The sequence below is a fragment of the Xyrauchen texanus genome, chromosome 8, assembly GCF_025860055.1.
Source record: "Xyrauchen texanus isolate HMW12.3.18 chromosome 8, RBS_HiC_50CHRs, whole genome shotgun sequence".
Lineage (NCBI taxonomy): Eukaryota > Metazoa > Chordata > Actinopteri > Cypriniformes > Catostomidae > Xyrauchen > Xyrauchen texanus.
Genome location: NC_068283.1, coordinates 8,814,280 through 8,839,564, shown reverse-complemented (window position 1 = coordinate 8,839,564; position 25,285 = coordinate 8,814,280). Strand labels below are relative to the sequence as shown.

The window sequence follows — 25,285 nt, the reverse complement described above, 5'->3', positions numbered from 1 at the left end:
CAGTGGCCTCCCAGGTCGAAAAAAGTGGTTAAAAAGTCACTGATGTGTAAAAAATCAGGTTAGTTTGGTTCAAGGTTTTGAAGTCTTTTTTTAAAGACACATTTTTTTCAATGCATGATGTGAATGAGAAACAAACTTCCAGAAACAAGGCTGCTGTAACTATGGCTATCACTGTGTGTTTTGACATAGTTGTTACTATATCATGTATATTAGAAAGTCTTGAAAACATCAAACAAAAATGAAATCATCATTGTTTTTTGCATGTCTTGAGACCAAATGTCATGACATCAAACCTGTTCTTTGCACTGCCAACGGATATTGATCAGTGCTTTGATTTGAGAATGAATAATGACTTAAATTTCAATCTGTTCATAACACAAAGTGATAATATGGCTTCAGAATACTTAAAATATAGTGTGCCAGATGTATCGATTACTTTTACTGTCATGATTGTTTTGTTTTCCAGAGAAGAGAGAAAGTCATGAGGGTTTGGCGTGACATTTTAAGGTGATAAAATAACCATAACATTTTTGGGAGACCTATTCCTTTCTGATCTCAGTTCTCCCATTTTAAATCACACACAAACACACACCAGAGATGGGGACTCGAGTTAGTCACACTCAAGTCACATTTTAATAGACTTCAGACTCTACTCCAGACTCAACCAACTTGACTCGACACAAAGGACTTGAATGTTTCAAAACCAACTTGAGTCTTTTAACCTTAACTATTAATATCTTAATGGAATAATTTGTTGTTTTATTTGTATAGTTTTATAACATCTGCTTCACATATCCCAATGTGTCATGATCGAATGGACCCTTATCATAGAATTTGATTATATATTTCCGCATAAACCCCGAAATGAGTCCAATTAAACTTGACGGTACCAACCGTGCCATTTGTGTTCACATTTGGTTGTGCCCTCAGAAACAGAAACTTCAGGAAGAACACATTCTCAAAAGTTAGTCACATTAATTAACGCACAAAGCTAGCTAATATTTTACTGGCACAAACATCGCTACATAGCTCATTAGGAACGCCGACCAGAGGTGCGTCAATTTAAACCTAGCAGTTTTTCGTAGTATATATGCCACACAGTGTAGTCTTACACTGTACACTTTTATGTATTGTCATAAACATATAAATGAGTGGGATGGGGTTGGTGGAATCTGCCCAAAAGAAAATGCAACATGTTATCAACATGTTTCAAACATATAAACCAAGCAGTTTGAAGCCAATTCTAACACCTCAACTTCGCACACCATGGTGAGAGCTGGTTTCACAAACAGATGGAGAAGACACGCTCTCCCCATGAAACTTGCCCAGTAAAAGTCAGTATAATGAATTAACACCAGTGAGCAAGAACAACAGCAAGAAGGAAGAATTCAGAAAGTAATCCACCACCTCCCTTCCCCTCGTGTTCTCTGCCAGACACTTGGCTCCAAGTCAGAAGATGAACTTTCATCAATCCAAGCTGACTCTCCAGCAGCATTTTAATAAGTTTGTGTGCATCTCAGGTCAGCACCAGAACCGTAAGACCAAACCAATTAATCTCTGAAGCCCCGTTCCCCTGAAAAAATAATAACATTGCCTGTGTTTGAATATGCACTTTAATCAAAGTTTTCGTAGTATACAGTATATGCCCCCCATCATATATATATAATGAAACATTTATTAACTCAACTCAATTATAAGACTCAACTCGTACTTGTGACAAAAGACTCGAGACTTGACTCGGACTTCAGATAAAAGACACGCACGTACGCATGCACACACACACACACACACATACACGCGCACACACACACACACACACATACATGCGCACACATACACACACGCACACACACTTCAAATCCTCATTCATCAGAACACAGAAACTGGATTCTGTCTGTGCAGAAACTCTGGATCAGTGCAGAAAGCTGTGCAGCTGTGCGAGACAGCTGTCAGGAATAAGGTAGACAACGCACTTTGACATGTTGATTCACTGCTTGCTGGCTTTGAGCAGGCTGCATGCATGGCTTGACAAATGCAAGCATTAATGGAGGTTTTCTTCCATCCTCCTCAGGGTATCCAACATAAATGATTTCTGCTTGGAAAACAACCTGCCAAAGACAGTTTGTTCTCGTGGCAAGTAGCAAACCGATATAAACATGGTAAAAATGGAAGAATGAAGAAGCTAAACCAAAAAGTGCAATGAACTTACAGTATAACTGCTGAATTTAAAGTTGGCACCACTTTTCTTTTACTTAAAATTTTAAGGCAGCAAATAAACTTACTAAACTAGAATTTGGACATCAAGTGGCAATCCAGCAAAGTACAAAATTATTATTTAAATAAATAATAAAGTGAAATAAATAATAATAAGGATAATTAGATACTAATGTCTTTCCAATCAACATTCAAATGTATATTAAAATTAATAGTTTATTAAATAAAAAAATATTTAAAATAATTTTAACTTCTAGAGCCAATAAATCACCACACAAAAAAACATTGAAAATAAGTCTATATTTAATTTAGTCTGGGTTTTGTCAGATATGTGAAGAATTTTCTTCTTTCGTGTAATGTTGATTAGCCAAATTATTTAGCTATTTATGGTTAGTTACATTTTATCATTTGCATTTAGCATATTTTTTCATACTTTGCTTGATACTGTCAGAACAGACCTGTGACCCATTTTTAGGTCGCGACCCACATAGTATGCACTATGTGAAGATGTTTACCTTTTCCCATCAGGGTTTACCAGCATTTGTATGTTGTCTCAATTTGGTTGCATCATAAACAATCTCTTGTAGTCAGATTTGACATCTTGTAATCCCTGAACATTGCATCTTTCAGTCAGGCTCCAGTTCAACGTCTGCCACTCATGAACACGCCAACCTTTCTTCATACACGATGCATAAACGCATTCAGTTATGCTTAGCTTCCTGTCACGGCTGTGGGCTCAGACAGCGAACTCTGAACATTACCCCTTTTTACATATTTCATGCAGTTTGACAAGTGAACAACAATAACCAGATTTGAATCTACGATATGCGAAGTCTTTTTCACTATATCAGAATATTTCAATATTATATACAATATAATGCAGCAAATGAACTGTTTGTAATTTCTTTTTAAATGCGCTTATCCATTAATCATACCACATTTCTAAAATGTGTCTTTTTCATGCATACCCACACCCCATTTTTTTACATGACAAAACAGATCTGAAGCTGAAGATTTTCCTGATGGCTTTTCCATCTACTAGATTTTGCATTCCAAAACAACACTGATAAACCCTGCTTACTCTAAAAGCCCTCAGCGCAGGTTTTGACATGCATTGTGCCTAAGCAAAATGATTTCCCATGTTCTAAATCCACCTGATGTGCATTAAAAACAACACATCGATGTATCCATTCTGTATTCAGTACAATCCCTGTAAGTACCATGAAGATGCTATGTATGCACATATCCAGAGTACAAAACTAACACTCGCCAAGCACCAAATGCAAGTAAAAGTTGGCTTTGGCCAGTAAATGGAGTTTAGTTTAATAATGATGGATGTCTACAATTATTTGTGTCCAAAACTCCATATGGTGACACATATGTAGAATATTTGTTGTATAGGGCCACCAAAATAAGAATATGAGGAGCAAAATCACTCTCTCTTTTGGATTTTGTAATGTTTTTTTTTGTGACAGGAGCAGTATCCAGCATGATCACACAGGAATTCAGCATACTGTGTCCGAGACTTCCGGTACCCTATGATCGGCCACATTATGGCGACTGACTCAGAACCGCCATCTCCTACCAGACATTTTTGCATCGGCTCAAGTGTGCCTTCCCCTGAGGTGCGATCATGAGGGCATTTTCTCAGTAGTGTGATGAGAACTGGGTTTGAGTCCCAAATAGAAACCAAAAAGTAATAGTATTCACATAATCAGCGATGAGCGCAAGGTTGCATTTCTCCCCTATACATGACATTTTTATGCCACTGATGGTTAGGTTTAGGTTTGGGGCACAATTGATAAAACATGCATTCTTCTTCACTGTGTTACTGTCTGTACAGCTGAAAACAACTTGATTCAACAATTAATTTTTGGCACCCCTCTGCAGACATTTCACCTGGAAAATGGAGCTCACACAAACACTTACCGCATTGGCCACTGGGGGCAGCGTTTAGAAATTCAGTAAACAGACTGATTTAAGCTACTGTTTCTGATTTCTCTGTGAGATCAGTCTGGCAGTTTTTCCAAGAAATACAATGAGCAGTGCTGTTTATCACAAAAATGCATACAAATAAATAAATAAAAATGCAAAATATCTAATTGTCTAAGGGCCAAAACTTTATTTTCAATGAAAATTATGTGAAATGCCAGAAATGCAGTCTAGTGGGTAGTGAGAATGCTTCGAAGCTGTATGTAGCACTTGTGCGCAAATCTGACTTTGGTCATTACCAGTCTCAAAACCACAGTTTCCTTTAACCTCTCCACTGCTGTGTCAATACAAATGGCAAAAATGGCACGGCCCTGTCACTCTGTCGGTTTAGGTTTTTGTGTGACAGGATCATGACATCATTGTCCTGTGTCTATCTTGTGTTTTTTTCTGTCTTTGTGTGAGTGCACAGCTTTGGTTGTGGATTTCCTGTGTGAGAATGCAAGGCATTGCTTTGATTGACATTGCCATGCATTCTCTCGTCTCGTCTGTTGACTGGCATGAGCGCATGTTGCCTTATTCTCCTGCGCATGTTGCCTTATTTCGTCTTGTTCTTCTGTCTTGTTCGTTGGTCGTGTCCCTGTCCAGTCGGTCCTGTGTTTTTGCCCCTGTATCCAGCCCAGCCCGTTTTTTGTGATTATCGGCCAGAGCCTAGTTTTTTGGATCCAAAATGTAATGTAGCTGAAGACAAAGCACACTGGATTCCACCGGAACTATAACTAACATATACAATGGCATTCGGAGAGAGATAGTATAAGTGTACTGGTATCTCACCGGGTGAACTGCATACAATATTCTACATTACAGGAACATATTTTAAATTACAATGATGAATGCACGACAGCTGTAGCTGAAAAGACTTCCTCTTCTGCTTCTGAGAGGCTTCATATCAAAGCGCTGCAGCAATTTAGGAACCAAAACTAGAGAGAAAAAAATAATTAACATCAAAGGAGTGGAAAAGACAAACTTGGCTCTGCTCAGCTTAAAGATCCACAATCTGTTTCTGCTGTGTGAGAGTTTTTCACCATTGAGACTCTTTAAAGCCTAAAATTCACTTAAAAGAGTTACTATCCAAAGGAAAGCTGAGAGGGTCCGTATAACAGTGTCAAAAACACACACACACACGTGCGTTGGTGCGGCTATCCTTATAAGGACTCTTATACTCTTATACTTATGATTTTTATACTGAACGAACTATTGATTCTATCCCATAACCCACACAAAAAACTTTCTGCATTTTTACAATTTTAAAAAACAACATCCTTTAGTACGTTTTTTTATTATTGTTTTGAATTATGGGGACACTATAAATGTCCTCATAGACCACATTTACAATTAGAACCCTTGGTAATTACCAGTTTGTAACCTAAAAAAATGTCCTTCTAAACACAAATGAGGATTCAATAATTAGGCCGATTATGATTTTGACATCACCTAACTATCTAACATTGATTATTTGAGATAACTATGATTATTGAGCACTTTTTTACCACATTTCAGCGTGTAAAGATTAAACGCTAGCTGTGATGCACACGCACCTACTGTAGTCTCGCAAAAGTTTAGACAAGGATTTTGATGGTAAATGCAATAGGATCCCCACTTTAGCGTTTTGCCTGCAAAGTATGGACGGATGTCATTATTTCGTCAAAAATATGGGACGTTTTGGCTAATATGGGGCAGTTGACAACCCTTTGTGGAGATGAAACAAAGGCGGCAGTTGGATATCTCTCAATTGTGTCAAGCTTTCTGAGAATTTGTTTTGCCGCTGTCAAACGTGGAAAAGTTTTATACAGTTTATCCCAAAAAATAACAAATAAAAATAAATATGTGCAGTATTTATACTAAATTAAAAGCTACCAAAAATAAAGCGGAACGTTTTTGAATATGCACTCATTCTTGTGATCACAAGATCGCAAAATCCTGTCAGGACTGAACAATGTTATTTTGAATTTTAAATATTATATTACGCCTAATACTTGCCCTTTTGGTGCCACCTTGAGAACATTTCACCTCAGCAAAACTTCCTGTTTTGGCCAATGGGGGCAGTGTTAGGTATTTCAGTGAGCACAGATCGATTTCAGCAGTAGAACTTTCTACCACTTTCACCAAATTCACAGTGTGATCAGTCTACGGAAGCGCAGCGTAGTTCTAGCGGGAAGATTAGCAGCTGTACATCATCGCACCATTAGCTGGGTAATTCCTAGCCAATCACATGTAAGCCATTGCTTTATAAGTCTGCTCAAAATCTATCACATTGCAGTTTCAGTGTGCTAACACAGCAACCTCCACCACCCCACCACCGCCAGTTGAGCCCTGTCCCGCACAGGGGTAGGCTCCTCGCCCCTGCCTCCTATCTCTGGCAGGACATGACGGTTCCGGGTACAACTCCCTCGGACCGCCGGACGGGGCCTACGCCAAATAGAGAGACATTACTTTCTGTTTTACATTTATCAAATAAATGGCATCTTAAACTTCACTCAAGCCTTCCCGATAGAAGTGATTTTAGAGGTAGAGTTAGGATTAGAGTTAGGTGTCATGCTGGAACAACATTCCTATAAATCAATTACTTCCCTCTGATTTCGGAATAGGGTTAGTTGTAAGGGTAAGAACTGATAGCAATGCTGTTACAAGTTAAACAAATTATGTTTATCCAAGAGGAATATGTCCTACTTGTACATATCACATTATGCACACACATACAGAAACATATTTTGAACATTTGAGCCATTGTGTCTCGCTATATTGTGCTGACAGAACACTGGAAAGAATCTTGGTTGTCTAGTTTGTAAACCAGTTCCAAACAACCCTTTGTCTCTTAATTTGTCTCTCTCTCCTTCCTCATTCCTTGCCTGATCAGCAGAGTTCAGTGCTGTTTTGTGGAATAATTAAACTGGTCATTGAGCAGGGCTTTCCTGCATACTACAGCTACTCCTTCCTCATTCTGATGGCATGAGTGCTTTCTGCCTGCAACTGTCCCACCGGCAGTCCTATGAATTAACCAGGAGAGGTAAGAGTGAAAGGTTGCACAATGATTTATTGCTGCCTCTGCACTCGGATCTCAGTCATATAACTCATGCTCAATAAGGGTTAGGGGCTAATGTCCACAGTTTCCACACAAAATCTTTACAAAAACTCAATCTGGCTAGACTAATGTAAAACAAACTAGATCACTTCATAATCTTCAAAGCTACTGTTCAAACGCTGCAAATGCCTGATGCGGCAAAGCAACGCACATTCAGTTACCGCATTCAGTATGTCGCAGTGCACATAGACTCCACTCACTATATCTTCCCTGCCCATCTGAAATTAAGTATAAGGGGAAACTGGGGGTTAGTTGTCACATGGGTAAGTTATTACAAAGGATCTATTAGATAGATATATATTATCTCTAGGTTAATCAAGCAAACATCAACTATCTTCATACCATTACCGGTACATCAAAAGCATTTGTGATGGCGTGACAACACTGAATTACATTAATTATGTTCTCAAAACTAGTAAGACTTGTAAGCTCCAGCCTCTTTAGACACTGAATTAAATTACTTTGAAAGCTAGAATATGTTTGTTAGACTGGTAGTTAAAGACTGTGATGTGGCATGTTTGTTTGGGCAGGTTATGTAGTAACATAACAGTCAGATATGGCCTGTTCTATATACGCATACCCGAATCAGAATCAGAATGAGCTTTATTGCCAAGGTCCAGAGTTATTTTTCCAGCCTTTTTCCTTACTCTGGAAGTGTACAGTTCTTGAAGGCAGGGCAGGAGGCAAACAATAATCTGCTCAATCAATAATCAGCCATTGTGGCTCTGTATGCCTGCAGGATACCCTGAGCAGTTACCCCTCCATGTGCCTGCAGACATATTAGCATATTAGCATCCAGCTCAAAGCAGCAGCACATCAAAAGAAGCTTTGATGCGCAGTACGGCTGCACAGAGGACCAGGTGAGGGAGAGGGTGTCCCGCACCGTCAACAAGGATTCGGGAAAATACTCTGAGCTTTTAGAGCTGGAGAAATCTACAGCTATCTCAGAGAGGGATAGAAAGTCAGAACATGGGAAAGAGGGAAACCTGCAGCTTTATTCGATATAAAAAGCGCATGCTCGCTGCTATGTGGCCATGTGCTCTGGATGTTTGATGGTTTGAGTAGGACCATATGTCAAGCCATGATATGAATAGATGATATGAGGCCATTCTTCAGGCTCAGCACATGGTATATGCTTCTTTAATGGTGATAATTCACAGCACAAATCAAGAAACAAATACCAAGTTGTGCCGCTTGCACAATATGTTGTTTAATTAACACCTCCGAGGTGTAATTACTGAAAATTGTTGCTAAAGAAAAGGAGTCTGTTTGCTAGTCAGTCAAGTCTTTGTCTAGTCAGAGATTATTATGTTTAATTACTGCATTTGTTACATGCACTGCGGTGGAATATTGTTCCCTTTTGTGATCTTTCTTGGGAATGAGATGAAAGCTGGAATTTCACCTCATCAGGCAATCTGTGATACACAATGCGCCTTTTCTGTGTCACTCACTCAGGGTTTCTGTGCAGGTATGTGAATCATGTAACCTCAAACTAAGATTTCCTCAGGTAAATAATAAACTGAGTGTGAGAAACTTCTCAGGCTTGGTCACAAGCAGTGTTGGGGAGTAACGCAATACATGTAACGAGATTACGTATTTAAAATACAAAACATAATTAACTGTATTCCACTACTGTTACAGTTTAAATCATTGGTAATTAGAAAAGTTACATTCAAAAAGTATTTCGAATAGAGATTACTTGTCATTTTATTGCATTTAGTCCTTTCAGATGGAAAACATTTATACATATAAATGATCCAAAGTGCATTTGAACAGCGGTGAAACACTTTCTTATGATGTGTTACATTCATACAAGCAGACAGAGAAGTAAGATTGAAGTTTGGAGCAGAAGAAATAGACATTGTGTAAATTGTCAGCTTTACGCTAAGCTAAAATGCTATTTCTAGCCATTTTACATGCACATGTGACACGATCATATTTTTTTTATCAAGAAAATTCATGTTGGATAAGTAAGATCTTTGATAATAGGGCAAAAATTGTATTCATGATAATAATTTTTGTCTTGTTTTCCTGTAAAAATATAGTATTATAGTATAAGTATTTAGAAGACATTACAAATTACATTTTACAGCATGTAATCTGTAGTGGAATACATTTCAATAGTAACCCTCTCAACCCTGGTTACAAGCTTTGTGTTTAAGATATTTATTTTTGAAATATATGTGACATTATCTAAATAAATCTTTGAAAGAATATTGAAAAGGCAGCAAACCATGACTACTGTAATATAACCAGGATTGCTTCATTTGTCAAAGTCAACTTAAACCAACTTAAACCAGCTAAGACCAGCAAACCATGCTTTTTCCTTTTCTTTTTTTTCAGCAAGGATTATGCAAAAATTGCATAGCCCAGCTTGTCTGGTCTGTGAATTACACACCTACTAATGACACTGGTGTTGTGTAATAAAAGTTTTGTGTTTTTATGTCTCTGTACCCACCCAGAATAACTAATAATCACAGATGGCAATGACATAGGAAAGCATAATCAAAGAAAACAACAATGAGGAAGCAATCAAGCATCCCCTAGCAATTGTCTGTACACAACTGAGTGAGGTAGCACTGGCAGTGTTGTTCCAACAGAGGGAATATGGCAGACGCACTCTGCCGATCCTGTTTTACGGGCAGCAGTTACAGCTTCTGCTAGCAAATATCCCCGTGAGCGTGTGATAGTGTCTCACCGTTTTTAATGAATGTGTAAGCCTGCCGATGTTAATTAAAACCAGACTGATTGTCGCCCAAGGAAAAGATCATACGGATGCTTATGTAGATCTCACTGCTGCTGCTGGCCAAGTTCAAACTCTGAGTTACTCTAATAATGCTCAAGCTCAGGTGCTGTCTTTTGAGGCTGAAAGAAAATAGATTTTTCAACGGGGCTTGAGGATTTTAGAGTAAATAACCATATATTCAATTTATCTGTGCTTTGTTTAAATTCATAACAAGGTCAGATTCAACTTCTTAGAAGCCAGTTTTCCACTAAAGTAAAAGAGACAAAAAGGAGAAGTCCTAGCAGCTGAGACAGACTGATCTCGCAGTGAAATGTGAAATTATCGGTTGACTTTTCTTTAGCTGAAATCTGATAAAATAATTACCTTTTTTGTCATTTCAATTGTTTTATTAATTTATTTTTGTTTGCCTAATAGCTGTTAATAACACAAAAACGCACTAGGCTACAAATACACGCTTATTCTGTGCAATATCTGTTTTTTTTTTTCGTGTCAACTAATCTTCATGATGTCAATCAAGAGTGGACTGGCACTTTAATTCAGCGCGAGCAGCGCAGCAAAAATAGACTCTAAGCTGAAACTCCCGCTGCACTGCTGCTTATGCTTCCGATATAAATACACTCATTTATTAACATGAACGGCAAACAAATATGCACTGCTTCTGTACTTCTGTGGCGTGCAGTGTAAAACAGGCGTAACCATCTGTGGAGTAAAAAGTTTATGTTAGAGGGGATAAATGCAACCTCCGAATCCTGGTCTCCACCCAGCTGATGCAACGTGCTTCCAATCATGCCACAAGGGAAGGTAACCAAATTTGAAGCGATGCAAAAATGTATGTTAGGAGATGGCACGTGTAGGTGAGTCTGCTTAATATGGCCGATCCTAGTGTACTGGAAGTTTCGGAAACAACATGCCGACTTCCTCTGTGATCAGGGGTTATCTAACACCAAAACTTAAAATAATAAAATAAGACTAAAGCTTAAAATAATACTGGTAGATGGACGGATGGAAGCATAATGGTCATGTAATTAACTTTAAAAGAACTTCAAAAGGTGTTTTAGAGTGAGCACATGTGCTAAATGGAGACGGAGTGCATTAAAAGAACCGAACTGGAGCCTGCCTGCAGGAAATTTAATAAAGTGACGAACAAACTGGCAATATCTTTATTTATTTATTCATTTATTTTTTTCAATACTGTTCCAGATCGTTCCGCCTCAGTTTAACCTCTGGGTGTGATCATGTTGTCTTAGAGGCCAGTTTTCTACTAAAATAGACGTGGCAATAAGAAAAAGCCCCAACATCATAAAAGCAAGTTTCCTACTAAATTAAAGTAGCAAAAATGCAAAAGTTTCAACGTCTTAGAGGCCAGATTTCTAATATAAAACAAAAAGTGACCACAAGCAAAACTTTTCACATTTTAGAGGCCAGTTTCCTACTAATATAAAAGAGGGAAAAGCAAAAGTCTTGGCATCTTAAAAGTCAGATTTCTACTTAAAACAAAAAAAAAAAAAAGAGGCAAAAACTAAAGTCTCAATATTATAGCGGCCAATTTTCTACTAAAATAAAAGAGGCCCAAAGCAAAAGTCTCAACATTAGTGGCCAGTTTCCTACTAAATTAAAAGTGGCAAAATAAATCAATAAAGAAATAAATAAAAAAAACTAAAAAACAAGAAGCCTCAGCATCCTAAGAGGCCAGTTTATACTAAAATAAAATAGGCCAAATAGCAAAACAGTGTGACGGAGAGTAATCGTGGAACATTTATTGCACTTTTAATTTATTTTTCCCCCTGTGAATATTTACTGTGATTTTCAGCCCAACACTTCTGACCAACAAAATGGGACTTTATTTCCATGACCACCCAGCTAGAACAGTTGGCAATAACATAAACTTGCTTGTGACAGAACACAATTTCCCAATGTAATACTATATGTACACATGTGAAGACAAACAGTCTAGATTTATTCACCACAAATCTTCCAACAGCTGTAACACATGTTGTTTTTGTTGAAACACAGAAGACTTAGTCCACACCTTCAAAGTAAACTAGCATGGAAGTATGCAGGGAACATTCTGATAAACTAGTTACCCATCAGACACATATTGTGTTCATGACAAATGAAAGCAGACAGTATCACTTACTTCATAGGCTTGAACAGAGCTTGTCCGTAGTTCTGAAATGTCATGATAAGCTTCAGTTGAGTGCCACCTGACTTCATAGCTGTGAAGGAAACAGAATTACTGCAACGCTTATTATTGACACCAACTTTATAACAATAAATAGGACTGGATGATATTTCAATGACTGTGAATATTCCAGTGATTTTAATGCGCTTTATTTTTGGCCATTACGTTTAATATAGGTTGTTTTATTAGATTAGATTTGCAATCCTTGTCTCACTACTTGCAATTGAAAGAGTGTTTAGATAAAGCCGTTTTAATAGTTTCTCTGATTTAAACTTCACCAGCAAAAACTGTGATAATGTAGGTAAATTCAGATCATTTCTAAGAATCAGTTCACACTGTCCATTTCAAAGAATTGATTCATAACTGATTGAACAATTCGGTCACATAATGTACACAGAAGAAGGCATTTTAATGTATTAAAGCCAAAGGTGCACTCCTCAGTTTTTTTATCATTTAAAAAGTTTTACTTCTAAAGAAATTAATAGTAATTTTGGAACATATGTATAAAATCATGACCACTCACATGAGACGAAGAGTTCAGTCATATCAGTAACCTAATAAACGCTCTTTTATTCTACATGGGGCAGGGGCGCCTCATGGGGGCAGCCATGTTAGCATCACATGACCAGCTGAATACAGCTCGCTTAGTCTCAGTAGCGTCTTGTTATTGGACACTTTCATTCATGGATTAAATGAATCCCGTCTACTGTGCATAGTGAATTTCTACAATGACATTGGTAACTGAAAACTACTGTGTTTGAATGATACAGCATCCAGCCCACTAGGTGTCACTCTAAGCCAATGTAAACCACTTCGACATACTTCAAAAAATGTGACCCTTTAAACATTTTGAATCAACTTGGCAACAATGACTGCTGGTTAAAATGATGGGTCCTCCCTCACCCTTTCAGTCATTTCAGAGCAAATACATAAATATAAATAGAGATATGTATTTACGTAATACCGTCAAAACAAATATTGCAAATAATTTTTTTGGTTATATCACCCTGCTCATAAATATAAAAATATATAATACACACACACACACACACACACACACACACACACACACACACACACACACACACACACACACACACACACACACACACACACAGCCACCCATCCATTAACCCTCACAATAACATTCTTTTTCCAGCATTTGTGCTAAATACCTTTGGCTCTAATTCACACAAGCGTGTGTTAACTGTGTTGTTTTGTAGTCTGGTAAACAGAAGTGGTATTTTCCAATTGCCTTTCGTCAGACAGTGAGCAAGTCTAAACTCATAAATAAGTGCAGAATTCCATGACTATATAAGCAATCTGCTGTTTATGAGAGTCACAGTCTCAAAGTTGAAGCATCAGTGACAGATTTACTGTGTACATCAGTGGAGAGACTGCAGTATGAAGATCTAAGGGTATTTTGAAGGAATACTTCGATCACAGAATAATTCAGAATAATTTCTGGTTATGTGTTTACTAATGTAATAGAGCACAAGAGTAACCGCCCAATTGTTCAGCCTTGTTTGTTCAGGAAACATTTTTCCTAGTCTTTTTTTTTCTTCATAGGGATTTCATTTAAATTCTTAATAAAAGAGTTTGTCATTATCCAAACCAACCAGCTCAGAGGTGAATCACAACATTACAAACCTTGATTTGAAGCCTTATTTTAAAATCAGACAAAAAGACAAAGGTACAAGACTGTGTATTGACGAGTATTTACGCTGACTACCACCCCTGGAGTCGCAAGTTTGAATCCAGGATGTGCTGAGTGACTTCAATCTGGTCTCCTACGCAACCAAATTGCCCGGTTGCTAGGGAGTGTAGACCTCCTTTTGGTTATAGTGACCTCCACGAGGTCTCTAGTCATGTGATTCCTGTTTCCCTCCATGTGCATTTGTCATTGGTTTATTGTTTAATTATCTTGTGGTCAGTTCTGTCTTTTCATTGGTTAACTTGTTTGTCTTGTTCCCTGTCAAAAAGCTACACACAGAAGACAACGAATGACTGATAAACAAAGCAAGCAGTGTGTGTTCCCATGTTTATGCTCTATGGCTCAAACGGACACACACCAGTTTTGTTTTGTGTGTTTGGGGGAAGAGCATGCTGCTCTTGCTTTGGGACGGGGCGGGTGCAGGCATTGCGATCTGTTTACAGTCAAAATGCTTCACTCTCGTCTTGCTTACTTCCAAGAGCCAGCACCCACTCTTTCATCGTGGGGCTCTTGCATAGATCTGGCGGCTGAGGAATTATTCAAGGTGGGTACTCGGGCTGTGGCCAGACTACAGTTAGACTGGCCACATGAACAAGAGACCCCCAAACGCTCCAAACTAGAAGACATATTTCTGTCTGGTGGCCAAAAAAAAGGGAAGGCTATATCAGTCCCTTCATTTCTTTGATGACCTCCATTACGAGCTCTCTTGTTCATGGAGGAAACCTTGTACTTCCTGTGTTTTTGTGCCCTCGACATCAACATATTCGACTATCGTGGGTGCTGAGGCATGGGAGTATTCAGTGATGCCGCCGGTAGAAGAGACACTTGTGGGTTATCTCTCGCCTGGCTCGGCATCATCACTAAAGAGACCCAATCTCCCCACAAAGCTGTGCAGGACCACCTCCACGCTTGTGGGGAAGGCTTATCAGGCAGCGGGTCAGGCTGGTGCTGCCCTGCACACTATGGCAGTGTTACAGGCGTACCAGGCTGATCTGTTGAAGGACCTGAGTGCGGGCACCACGGTTGACGAAGAGGCTTTCTCTGATCTTCGTCGAACCACGGATCTGTCTCTCCGCGTGACCAAGCAGACGGCCCGTGCCATTGGCCGGTCTATGTCGGCTTTAGTCAGCATGGAGAGATACTTATGGCTCAACCTGTCGGGCATCAGAGACAAGGACAAAGTTTTCCTTCTCGATGTCTTGACGTGTTGCACACATATTCACATCTGGTCACACCTAAAGTTGTTCCCAAAACGCTAAGTCAGCGCAGCATCTCGTTCCGCTTTTATCACGGAACAGGGGTTACAGTTAAGTAACACGAGACGTTCTCCCATGTCATGTATTTAAGCCTCATGTTTGCCATTGTCCATTGTCAAGTATTGAATGTTAGTGTAGCTGTTTATGTCAAACCATGTTTAATTCAAGTCATGTTCACGTTTATGTCTAGTTTAGTTCCCAGTTATAGTTAGGGTTTTTGATTTCACGATAATTTAATAAATTGCACTTGGGTTCTTGCTTCATCATCATCGTCATTGCCTATGCCAGCACCAGCGTATCGTTACACTCGGTAGGGCGCATGGTGAGTTGTGTGTGGACACCTCAGAGAATAGCGTGAAGCCTCCACACGCGCTACATCTCTGCAGTAACTCACTCAACAAGCCACGTGATAAGATGCATCGATTGACAACTGAGATTCGTCCTCCCAGATTGAGGCGAGCCACTACGCCACCTTGAGGACTTAGAGCGCATTGGGAATAGGACATTTCAAATTGGGACTGTGTACTTGGAGTCTTTCATGAGCGAATGAACTACAATCCCATAAAGCATTGTGAATGACTTAATTGAATTAAAAACTATTAAAAATACTTGTTGATTATAAGTATAGAAACAACATATTTGAAGTGTGTTGCAAAATATTAACATATATACAAATATAAATTAGTTTGATTGTGTCGGAAGATTCTCTTATTGATCTTTCTCTACTGTATCATGGGAAGTGTACATTAGATCTTCCACTATTAAACGCAAACTGATGGCTTTATCAGAAGCATCTACCATCGATTAACAACCTCAGTGCTCACGATAGGTCTGCCTTTAAAGGTTTATAAGTTATTGTTAAAAATCAATTCTCCTATGGAGAAAATGAAAGGGATTTTAACTTTTTAGCACTCTATTCCTGTAGGTGGAGTTTGCTCCATATAAATAGCACTTTGCAAAAAGTATCCTTAAGCTCTTTTCATGTATCCTTGCACATATTGCGCAAAATGTACCATGTTTACAAGCATGGTAATGACAAAAGTTGAAATATTGGCACATTAAATTGAAATATTAAGGTTTTTGCTACATAGACTTTCATTGCAAGAGCTCTACTCTCAATGCAATTTTTGTTTGTATTTACTAGCAGAGGGGCAAAATTATTTTCAGTGGTAATCAACATCATTCCACAGATGCAGATGCAGTAGATAAAGCTTAATTGAAATATTCCTTTAGAAGCTTTACTTCAACATAACAAAACATTAAACATTATTGTATGTCTACAACAAAACAAAGTATCCACCAAAAATCATTACTGTCTACTGTTAGAGCCTGTTTCTCAGGGCTTTCACAGCTGACTGTGTCATTGCATGCCCCATATGTTCATTGTATGTGTCTAAATCCAGACAGTCCAGTTCTGAATTTCCTAAAACTATGAAATCACTTAACTGACCATAGATCAGCAGAAAATATTTTCATATTTTGGCAGGCTGATTAATGAGATTGGACAGGAAAGAAGGCTGATGCGGCTATATGTAGAATAATCCTAAAATTCTGTCACATGTTGAGGGCACCTGTGCAATTATGCAGCAATAAAGTCTGATTGAACTCATTATTTAAGCAGAGATGTGTCATATGTAGCGGAGTCATTATGCTACACAGCTCTTCATTTATTATCTTGCATTTCTAGGTCTACAAAAGTACAAACAAGTACTGTTTAACAGCACATCTTATGATTTACCCAGAGGTCTTATGATTTACCCAAGTCCCCAGAGGACCGTTCTGTTTATTTAAAATAATCGGTTTCTGTTAAATTTTTCCGGCAAAACACTATATTACTTCATTAATCCTAATATGACTAAATCCTCCACTGACAAGATGCTTTTTGCTTCAGAGACTGCACTGAAACACTGTAAAAAGTGAATATGTGACCCCGTCTGTGAAAACCCAGCTAAAGTCATTTTTTGTGATTCACTGTTTTCTAAATAAAATCATCCTACATAATGTACATTCTGTGAAAATACAACCTTGATATCTTTCATATTGACTGAGTAAGGCTAGGTTTTGTAAAACAGGCCAATTTATTATGTTGCACTTGTCCAAAAAGCAATAAAATATTGAAACGAATGGGCGTACCACAAGAGCTTAATTGTAGCAACAATTACCAAGTCAGTTTGTATAACTTTATAAGTAAAATGAAAAATCAAAAGAAAATGTCATTAATATATAACATTTCTGTAGAAATTCTCATTCTCTTTGTAAGGTGGCCAAACAGTTGAGTGATAAAAGGAAATGATGTGCTGTACTAAAATTTGATGCATAATCCAAAAATGGTGTTTAATTGGAAGGTGCAAAAATATGCTGGAGGAAACAAAAATAAATATAAACTGTACAAAAAGAAAACAAAACAGCAATAATTTGCTAATTTGGTTAAACCGAATGGCCCGATTTCAATACACTGCTCAATCCACAATCAGAGCTGCATGCATTCAGCCAGCAAGCCTATTTATAGGCTAAAGCCCCACCTACAGGGCATGCCAATTTAACAGAAACAAACTAAAATGTGTGCAATAATCAAATAAAATAATTTAAACACTCAACACAACAAAACTTAAACTTCCCAAATACAACAAAATATATAGTCAAAATCACGGCTCCTAAATTCTCCTCTGTGACATCACAAAATATTAGCTTCCACAGGAAGTGATGTGGCTGTTGCTTTAAAAAGCAGTTTGACCCAGATTATGGGTTTGGTTGTACAGAGTGTGAACTGGGAAGTTTAACTGCAACCAGGTTTGTGGAAAATTTGTGGGAAAATAAAGGTAATTGTCACATTAATTATTGTATGTTCTGGCATTTTGTTCTTTTAGAAATATAGTGACAAACTTTACGAAAACAAACTATTAAGAGTTGAAAACTCCACAGTAACAAACATTAGATTGAACAAAATAAAAACTCCATAACACCTCCCTGGTGTACACAGATGTTAATTTTGCCGGCAATGTACAGTACAAGTTATATGGGTGTATGTTTGTCCAAGTTTATACACTCAACAGGTTAACCTGTGACACTCATACTGGGCTACAGTGTAACATTTGGAGTAAATTTTGAGTAAAAAAAACAAACGCGTTCAAGGGATAAATCAACCAAAAATGAAAATGTTGTCATTTACTCACCATCAAGTTGTTCCAAATCTGAATTAGTTTCTTGCTTCTGTTGAACACTAAAGAAGATATTTTGAAGAATGTTGATAATCAAACAGTTGAAGGTAGCCATTGACTACCATAGTAGGAAACAAAAATACTATGGAAATCAATGGTAAAATCAACTCTCTGGCTACCAACATTCTTTAAAATATCTTTTGTGTTCAACAGAAGAAAGAAACTCATACCAGTTGGAACAACATGAGGGTGAGTAAAAGATGTCAGAATTTTCATTTTTGGGTGAACTATCCCTTTAACAGGTCAGTCTCAAACTTTGAATACACAGAGCCACACATTCTAAAATTGTCTAGATGCAAAATATTTGATAATCTCAGCAATTCTTTTCAAAAAAGTATGTCAATTTTGGTATTAAAAAGTGTAAAATTATTATTCAAATCAGCTATTTTCTGTTCCTGCTCGCGCGTCATAGGTGCCATGTCAGAGATAGTTAATTCATCAAACCAACGCACCAGCATCCAGAAAGCAAATTATTTTGATACATAGCAGGCCTAAAATGTCCTTAAAATAAGCTGATTATTATTAAAAGAATGATGAGATACAAAACAAATAAGATGTTCTTAATATATCGGCGAATATATCGGAACCCGGCTTAAGTCGCATTTCTTTGCCTTAACTGGTGTTGACCTGATTGACGCTCTTTTGCGGGTTATCTCAGTTTCTTTTTGGGAGAGTGGAGACCCAGACTTGGTTCTCAGACCTCATGCTCCTCGAGTCAGCCCCTACATGACAAATTCCCCTGAGAGAAAGACCTGCTTTCTAAGGGACGGGGCACCATCTGGCACCTGCGACCAGACCTCTGGAACCTCCATTTCTGGCCCTTGGATGGGACGCGGAAGACCTCAGTGGCCTACCACCTGCCATGGTAGACACATCACTCAGGCTAGGGTCCCCTCTATGAGGCGTCTGTATGCCTTGAAGTGACATCTATTCACTAAGTGGTTTTCTCCCAACACAAAGATGCGCAATCAGCTCAGTGCTTTACTTTCTGCAGGAGAGGTTGGAGGGAAGGCTGTCCCCCTCCACCTTGAAGGTGTACGTAGCGGCCATAGGTGCGTACCATGACACAGTGGAGGACAAGTCCTTAGGAAAGCATGACCTGATTATTAGGTTCCAGAGAGGCACTAGGAGGTTGAATCCCTCCAGACCTCGCCTCAATCCCTCATGGGACCACTCCGTAGTCCTGCAAGGCCTGCATGGGGCTCCCTTCGAGCCCTTAGAGTCAGTAGAGCTTAAGGCACTCTCCTTGAAGACTGTCCTCTTAATGGTACTTACCTCCATCTCGAGGGTAGGGGAACTTCAAGCGTTCTCTGTCAGCAAAACGTGCCTGAAGTTCGGTCCGGGCAACTCTCATGTGATCCTGAGACCCCGACCAGGCTACGTGCCCAAGGTTCCCACGACCCCTTTCAGGAACCAGGTGGTGAACCTGCAAGCGTGGCCCCAGGAGGAGGCAGACCCAGTTTAAGTGTTACTGTGTTTGGTGCACGCTTTACGCATCTATTTGGATCGCACGCACAGCTTTAGGATCTCTGAGTATCTCTTTGTCTGCTTTGGGGGACAGCGGAAAGGAAGTGCTGTCTCCAAACAGAGGATCGCCCACTGGATCATCGATGCCATAGCTGTTGCCTACAATCCCCCTGCAGGGCTACGAGCCCATTCCACCAGGAGTGTGGCAGCCTCCTGGGCTCTGACCAGTGGCGCCTCTCTAGCTGACATTTAACACCCAACACTTTTGCGAGATTCTACAATCTCCAGGTTGAGCCGGTCTCATCCCATGTCTTAGCAGGAACAAACGGGTAAGTTCGGGTTGACTGGCTTGGTATACCGCTTGTGCCTAGCACCTTTCACCTCCCTTGAGCTGAAGATGTGCGTTGTTGATTTCCAGCAGAGTTCACAAATGTGTTCCCTGGTTGATTTCCTCCTAGCCGTGTGGCAGATAAGTTTACGGAGAAACTCGCAACGCTGATCCACGTAACCCAGTTCAGCTAGTTGTGGCATTTTTGAAGGGGACCCCTAGTTTCACTACATGGACACAACGTCGAGTGAGTGACAGATAGGGAAAGTCCTGGTTACTTTCGTAAGTAACTGATGGAGGGAACGAGATTCTGAACGAGATGCTGAACTACCTGCTGAAATGTCCGGGACCTTATTCTCGGCTCCTCAGCACAAAACCTAATGAGCGGTATGAACGTCCCCATCTTTTATACCCCCGTATGTCTGGGAGAGGGGCATGCAAATACCACTCGTCAATTCCCATTGGCCATTTATCAAAGATCAGAGGTGTCTCGGGCTCTCAAGAGTGACCCCTAGTGTCACTACATCGACATGATGTCTTGTTCCCTCCATCAGGGAACGGAGGTTAAGAAGGTAACCAGGAAAATATTTCATTAATAATTTACAAAACCAATATTTAAAAACAAACAATGAGTGTCTGTCTACTTTTTGTCCATTCCTTTTTCTTTTTTAACCCAAAAATTATAAAATAAAAATGTGGTTGTTTCTTTATTGGTTTTAATACTGATGGATAGAATAATAAGATACAAAATCATTTTCTGATGACCATTTAATTTTCTATTTAAAAAGGAATAAAGAGAAAGGGGAAAATGGCTCAATTTTCATTTTCTTCCATTGTTTAAAAAATTTATTTACGGTTTTAATATTTGATATGCACATGTGAGCGGCACTGAAATGCCCCTTGTATCTGATTGGTCACCTTGCCCCATCTTCTGTAGTCAACTGCCTTAATCCCATCAGATAGAATTAGAATTGGGATCGGTCTGCAAATTTGTCTGTTTTCATTAAATATTGTCCCAAACCACCACTAACTGTAAACTATGCATGCCATATGTATTAGAATCTTTATATATATATATATCTATATCTATATCTATATCTATATATATATATATATATATATATATATATATATATATTTCATTACAACTCTGCTGTCACTTGTTAAGCAACCAGAAAATGGATTTATCTAGTTACTTACCAACTTACGTGACATTAACTAGCCAAGCTCCGATTTTAAACGGGCATGGTGTAGATTATTATAAAAATGTTGTGATGATCATGCGAATTACCAAACATAACCACAAATTCGCACATTTCTATATATTTTAAATAACTAGACATCTATTAGTGAGTCAATAGCCTACTGGTTTACAGTATGTTTTTATAGAATGACCGCTTATATGTCAAAATATAAAGGAAAATTATATTTCTCATGACATGATACCTTTAAACAAAACGAATAATAAAAACAAGCCTTTTCCATTTTTGCCTATTGCTTTTGAAATGAAAAAATGTGGGTGGCCCTGAAACGGCCCTTTCTCCTGATTGGTCAACCTGCAACACCTCTGTTCTTCCTCAGTGCCATGAGACAAAATAAGAGTTCACTGCTGTTAAACTGTTTAGATAAATTCGTCTCAATTAATATTAAATTCTTCATCATATATTCTACAAAGCATGCCATGTTTATTGCAACTGTACTATATCTCTCAACACAATAACACATAGCTAACAATAAAATGTCACTAATGAAAGGGCTTTGCCTTCGTGCCCGAATGTTCAAACATGCGACTCAGCACTGGGACAATCATTTGACATGGGAAGCAAGTGATAATAGCAAGGGAGATTCATATTTATGCTCTAAATAAGCCTATATATATCATTTCTATTTTTAAGATGTTTATAAATTAGTCCCTTGCACAGTATGCCAAATGTCTTCTTACAATTATCATTCCTCAAGCCACAAAAACTGTTCTTTAAATGAATAAGTAGTACAATGCCGTGCAGTTGATCAGTTCTGGAAAATCGTCTACAGTTGGGTATGGTATTCGCAATTAGGGATGACAAATGTCCTGATAAAACCGGGACAGTCCCGATTTTTTCAAGACGATTTTTCAAACCGTGTCCCAATGGACGCCTTTTGTCCCGATAATTAGTCTTAGCTAGTTTGATTGCTTTAAATAAGCATTTTAAATTTGCATCGCTGTATCTTGCTTTTTCTGACATGAGAATGCAGTAGAGAGTAACGAAAGAATTGCTCACGGCAATTTCATTAGTGTCATTTTCAAAATTTGTATTTACATAACAGCAGCTAAGATTATGTTTTAAGGAGCCAAGCCGTCATTCCGACCATCCCCTATTTTTAAATGGGAATATGGGTAGCCTATTAGACTGGGCGTAGAATAGGAGGCTCCTACGCGACAGTATTGTGTACCTTGTTATGGGACAAATCCAACACGCTCTCACAGCGAAATCGTCAGGATTCATATGACTTTCGCAAATGTAGCCAATTCGTATGATATTGTGTGACTACACTTGTCTGAATTCCTACGACTTTCACTACAGCCAATGATGTCGCTGGACATCGTTTCCATCTAATACGCAACAAATACTTCTGTCACACACAGTTTCCTATCATGTTTACACACTCTGCTGATTGGTTAAGTTTAGATATGGGGTTTGGATAAAGGCATACTATTAATAAGTATGTCCTTAACGCCTCATGCGCAGAACATGCGAGGTTAGACATCCGGGAATTTGCACGTGATGAAGTCGTACGAGTTTATACGAACAACATCGTGTTAGACCATACAAAATGAGCTATGTGTAAATGCTGATTTTAAATTGACGAACTTCACGAGCAAGCCGCTCACATCCAAGCGCCCGGTTAGTGCTCACTCGCTCTCACAAAAGTAAGCCTTTTTGTTTCTTTGCATACTGAAGTGGTGCAACTGTTTAGTGCATTTGCCATTGTGCTTTATAAGAGCATTACAATACAGTTGTGTCTGACTAATGTGCACAAGGCTGGAAGAAATAAGTCACTTAAGATCTTCAGGTGGACTTTCAGACACAAATGTAGCAAGAGAAGCATGAGGCATGCTGGGAACACCAGCTTCAAAAAATTGCTTTTTTTTTTAACCCTTGAAATATACTCAGATTAGACACTGTTTTTTACTTTAAGATTGATACATGATGACGTATTGCACTCACAGAAACATATCTATATGCATCATTCTATCATTCTGTATACCACACACCTTCTGAATTCCAACAAGACATTTAAATTTTCTGAAGATTTGTCCGTGCAAAAGCAAGTACCACTAAATATTCCCCAACTTTCATAAATAATTCAGGTTTCCTTGCCCTCATGCACACTCTTACAACCACACAGATAATGGGAGTTCATTGCACATGCATCCACTAAAGCCCCTCCAGCTTTGAAATATCATTGTTATTCAACCGCAATTACACTTGCACACTGTTGACCTAGTTGGCTCGTGCCATTCCCATAATGGCTCTAAACCACTTGGAAACATTGCTTTTAGGATGACAGCTTAAGGCCTAGAGCATGTTGATTCTTGGATTTCAACTTGAGGGGGGCTCAGCCACTTACCTAAATATGAGTTGTTGTGGCTCAGAGGAGCCATGCTTTATTTCATGCTTTAAGAGCGAGAGGTTGTGCGTTTAAATCTGACAATATTTTAAATAGACTAATCAAAATGGCACTGTCCATAAGTAGATGCATATAAGCAACAGTGGCACATTTATATGTACTTTACATTGTGATTTCATTGGAACGGAGAACGTTTGGTTGTAAGTCGAGATGTGCAAATCTACATATTTCAAATAGTACATACTTGAATAGTTGGACAGTTGCCTGAAGGACTAGTCGACTCATCAGCCAGTGCATTTCTGTGCACAGTCATAATCGAGATACAGTGCGTTTTGGCAAAGTCGAGCTACAGTCTTCATCTGTCTGTCCAAGTATACATGACACAATGTGTAAATGAATATTTAAAGGAAGGATGCCAGTTAAGGATGCAAAGCTCCTCCAAAATCTACTCGGTTGATCACATGACTTCAAATAAAGCTTTTTGGTGACTCTTTTTTTCACGTTTGCCATCCCTTGTTTTTCCTCTGTCCATGTACAGTATCTTTAATTTTACATACATTCAAAATTGAGTAGAATTTTGGGTGATAATATACATAAAGCTGTATTACAGTGACAGTGGTTTACAGTGTGAAGAATTTATGTTTACATTGATCATGGTATAAATGGTATAAATTGTTTTGATTATTTGGGGGATACCTCCCCCCATCCCCTGGAATCTACGCTCCCGTGCGTAGCTCTGTATCTTGTTTGAATTGCCAGTAATGCAAGGTGGGATGCTTCCGTGTGTTAATGATACATTATTACATATGTTTCAAGTTCAAAATGTGAAATGTTATAATGAAATGTTCATTGTATTAAATACCATAGTAAACATACAGTACACATATATATACAGTATGTATGCATTCTAATGAGGTTAAAGTCACGTATGCATTTTAGGGTTAATCGTAGATTTTAAGATGAGATACAGACAAAATTAGGTCTAGCAACACTAAAGTCTTCCTGGTTCAGATGGACTATGACATAAAACATCAGTAGGTCTTCTCTCCCCTTACAGTGGCATGAGTCGAACTCACCTACACTTGTGATCCTCTGGGAGACCAGGTCCTTTAGCAGGGCCTCTATGACGATATTGTGTCTGGAGTAGAGCTCATACCGGTTAATCCCAATGTGGAAACGGAGCCAGTTGGGATATGACTCAGTTGCAGCCTCCCCCGTCGGACTGTACTCCTCCTCATTACCCTCGTTATGCCTGTCGGTAAAGGACGGTGGAGGACATTAGTCAGAGAGTTCAGCTTGCATACTGCCTGACAACAGGAAACCACACAACAGAGGGGGAACTGGTATCTTTTAGCATATTTACACTAGTAGGACTAGTGTAATAACAGTAAAGGCCAAAACATACTTTACACAGGTACATGAGTGCTTGTCCACCGCATAGCCACTGCATGGTACAGTTGGACATGCTTAACGTGTA

The 25,285-nt window shown here is 38.7% G+C and overlaps 1 protein-coding gene across 1 annotated transcript in view; it reads right to left on the bottom strand.

Annotated features, from left to right (window-relative positions):
- Positions 1 to 25,285, bottom strand: part of LOC127648384 (extracellular serine/threonine protein kinase FAM20C-like) — a 112,187-nt gene that overhangs the window by 79,618 nt on the left and 7,284 nt on the right. Inside the window, exons 2-3 of the mRNA XM_052133046.1 lie at positions 24,885 to 25,060; positions 12,169 to 12,247 (exon numbers count right to left, since the gene is read on the bottom strand). Of these exons, the coding sequence (XP_051989006.1) occupies positions 12,169 to 12,247; positions 24,885 to 25,060 (255 nt within the window). The remainder of the gene's footprint in view (positions 1 to 12,168; positions 12,248 to 24,884; positions 25,061 to 25,285) is intronic.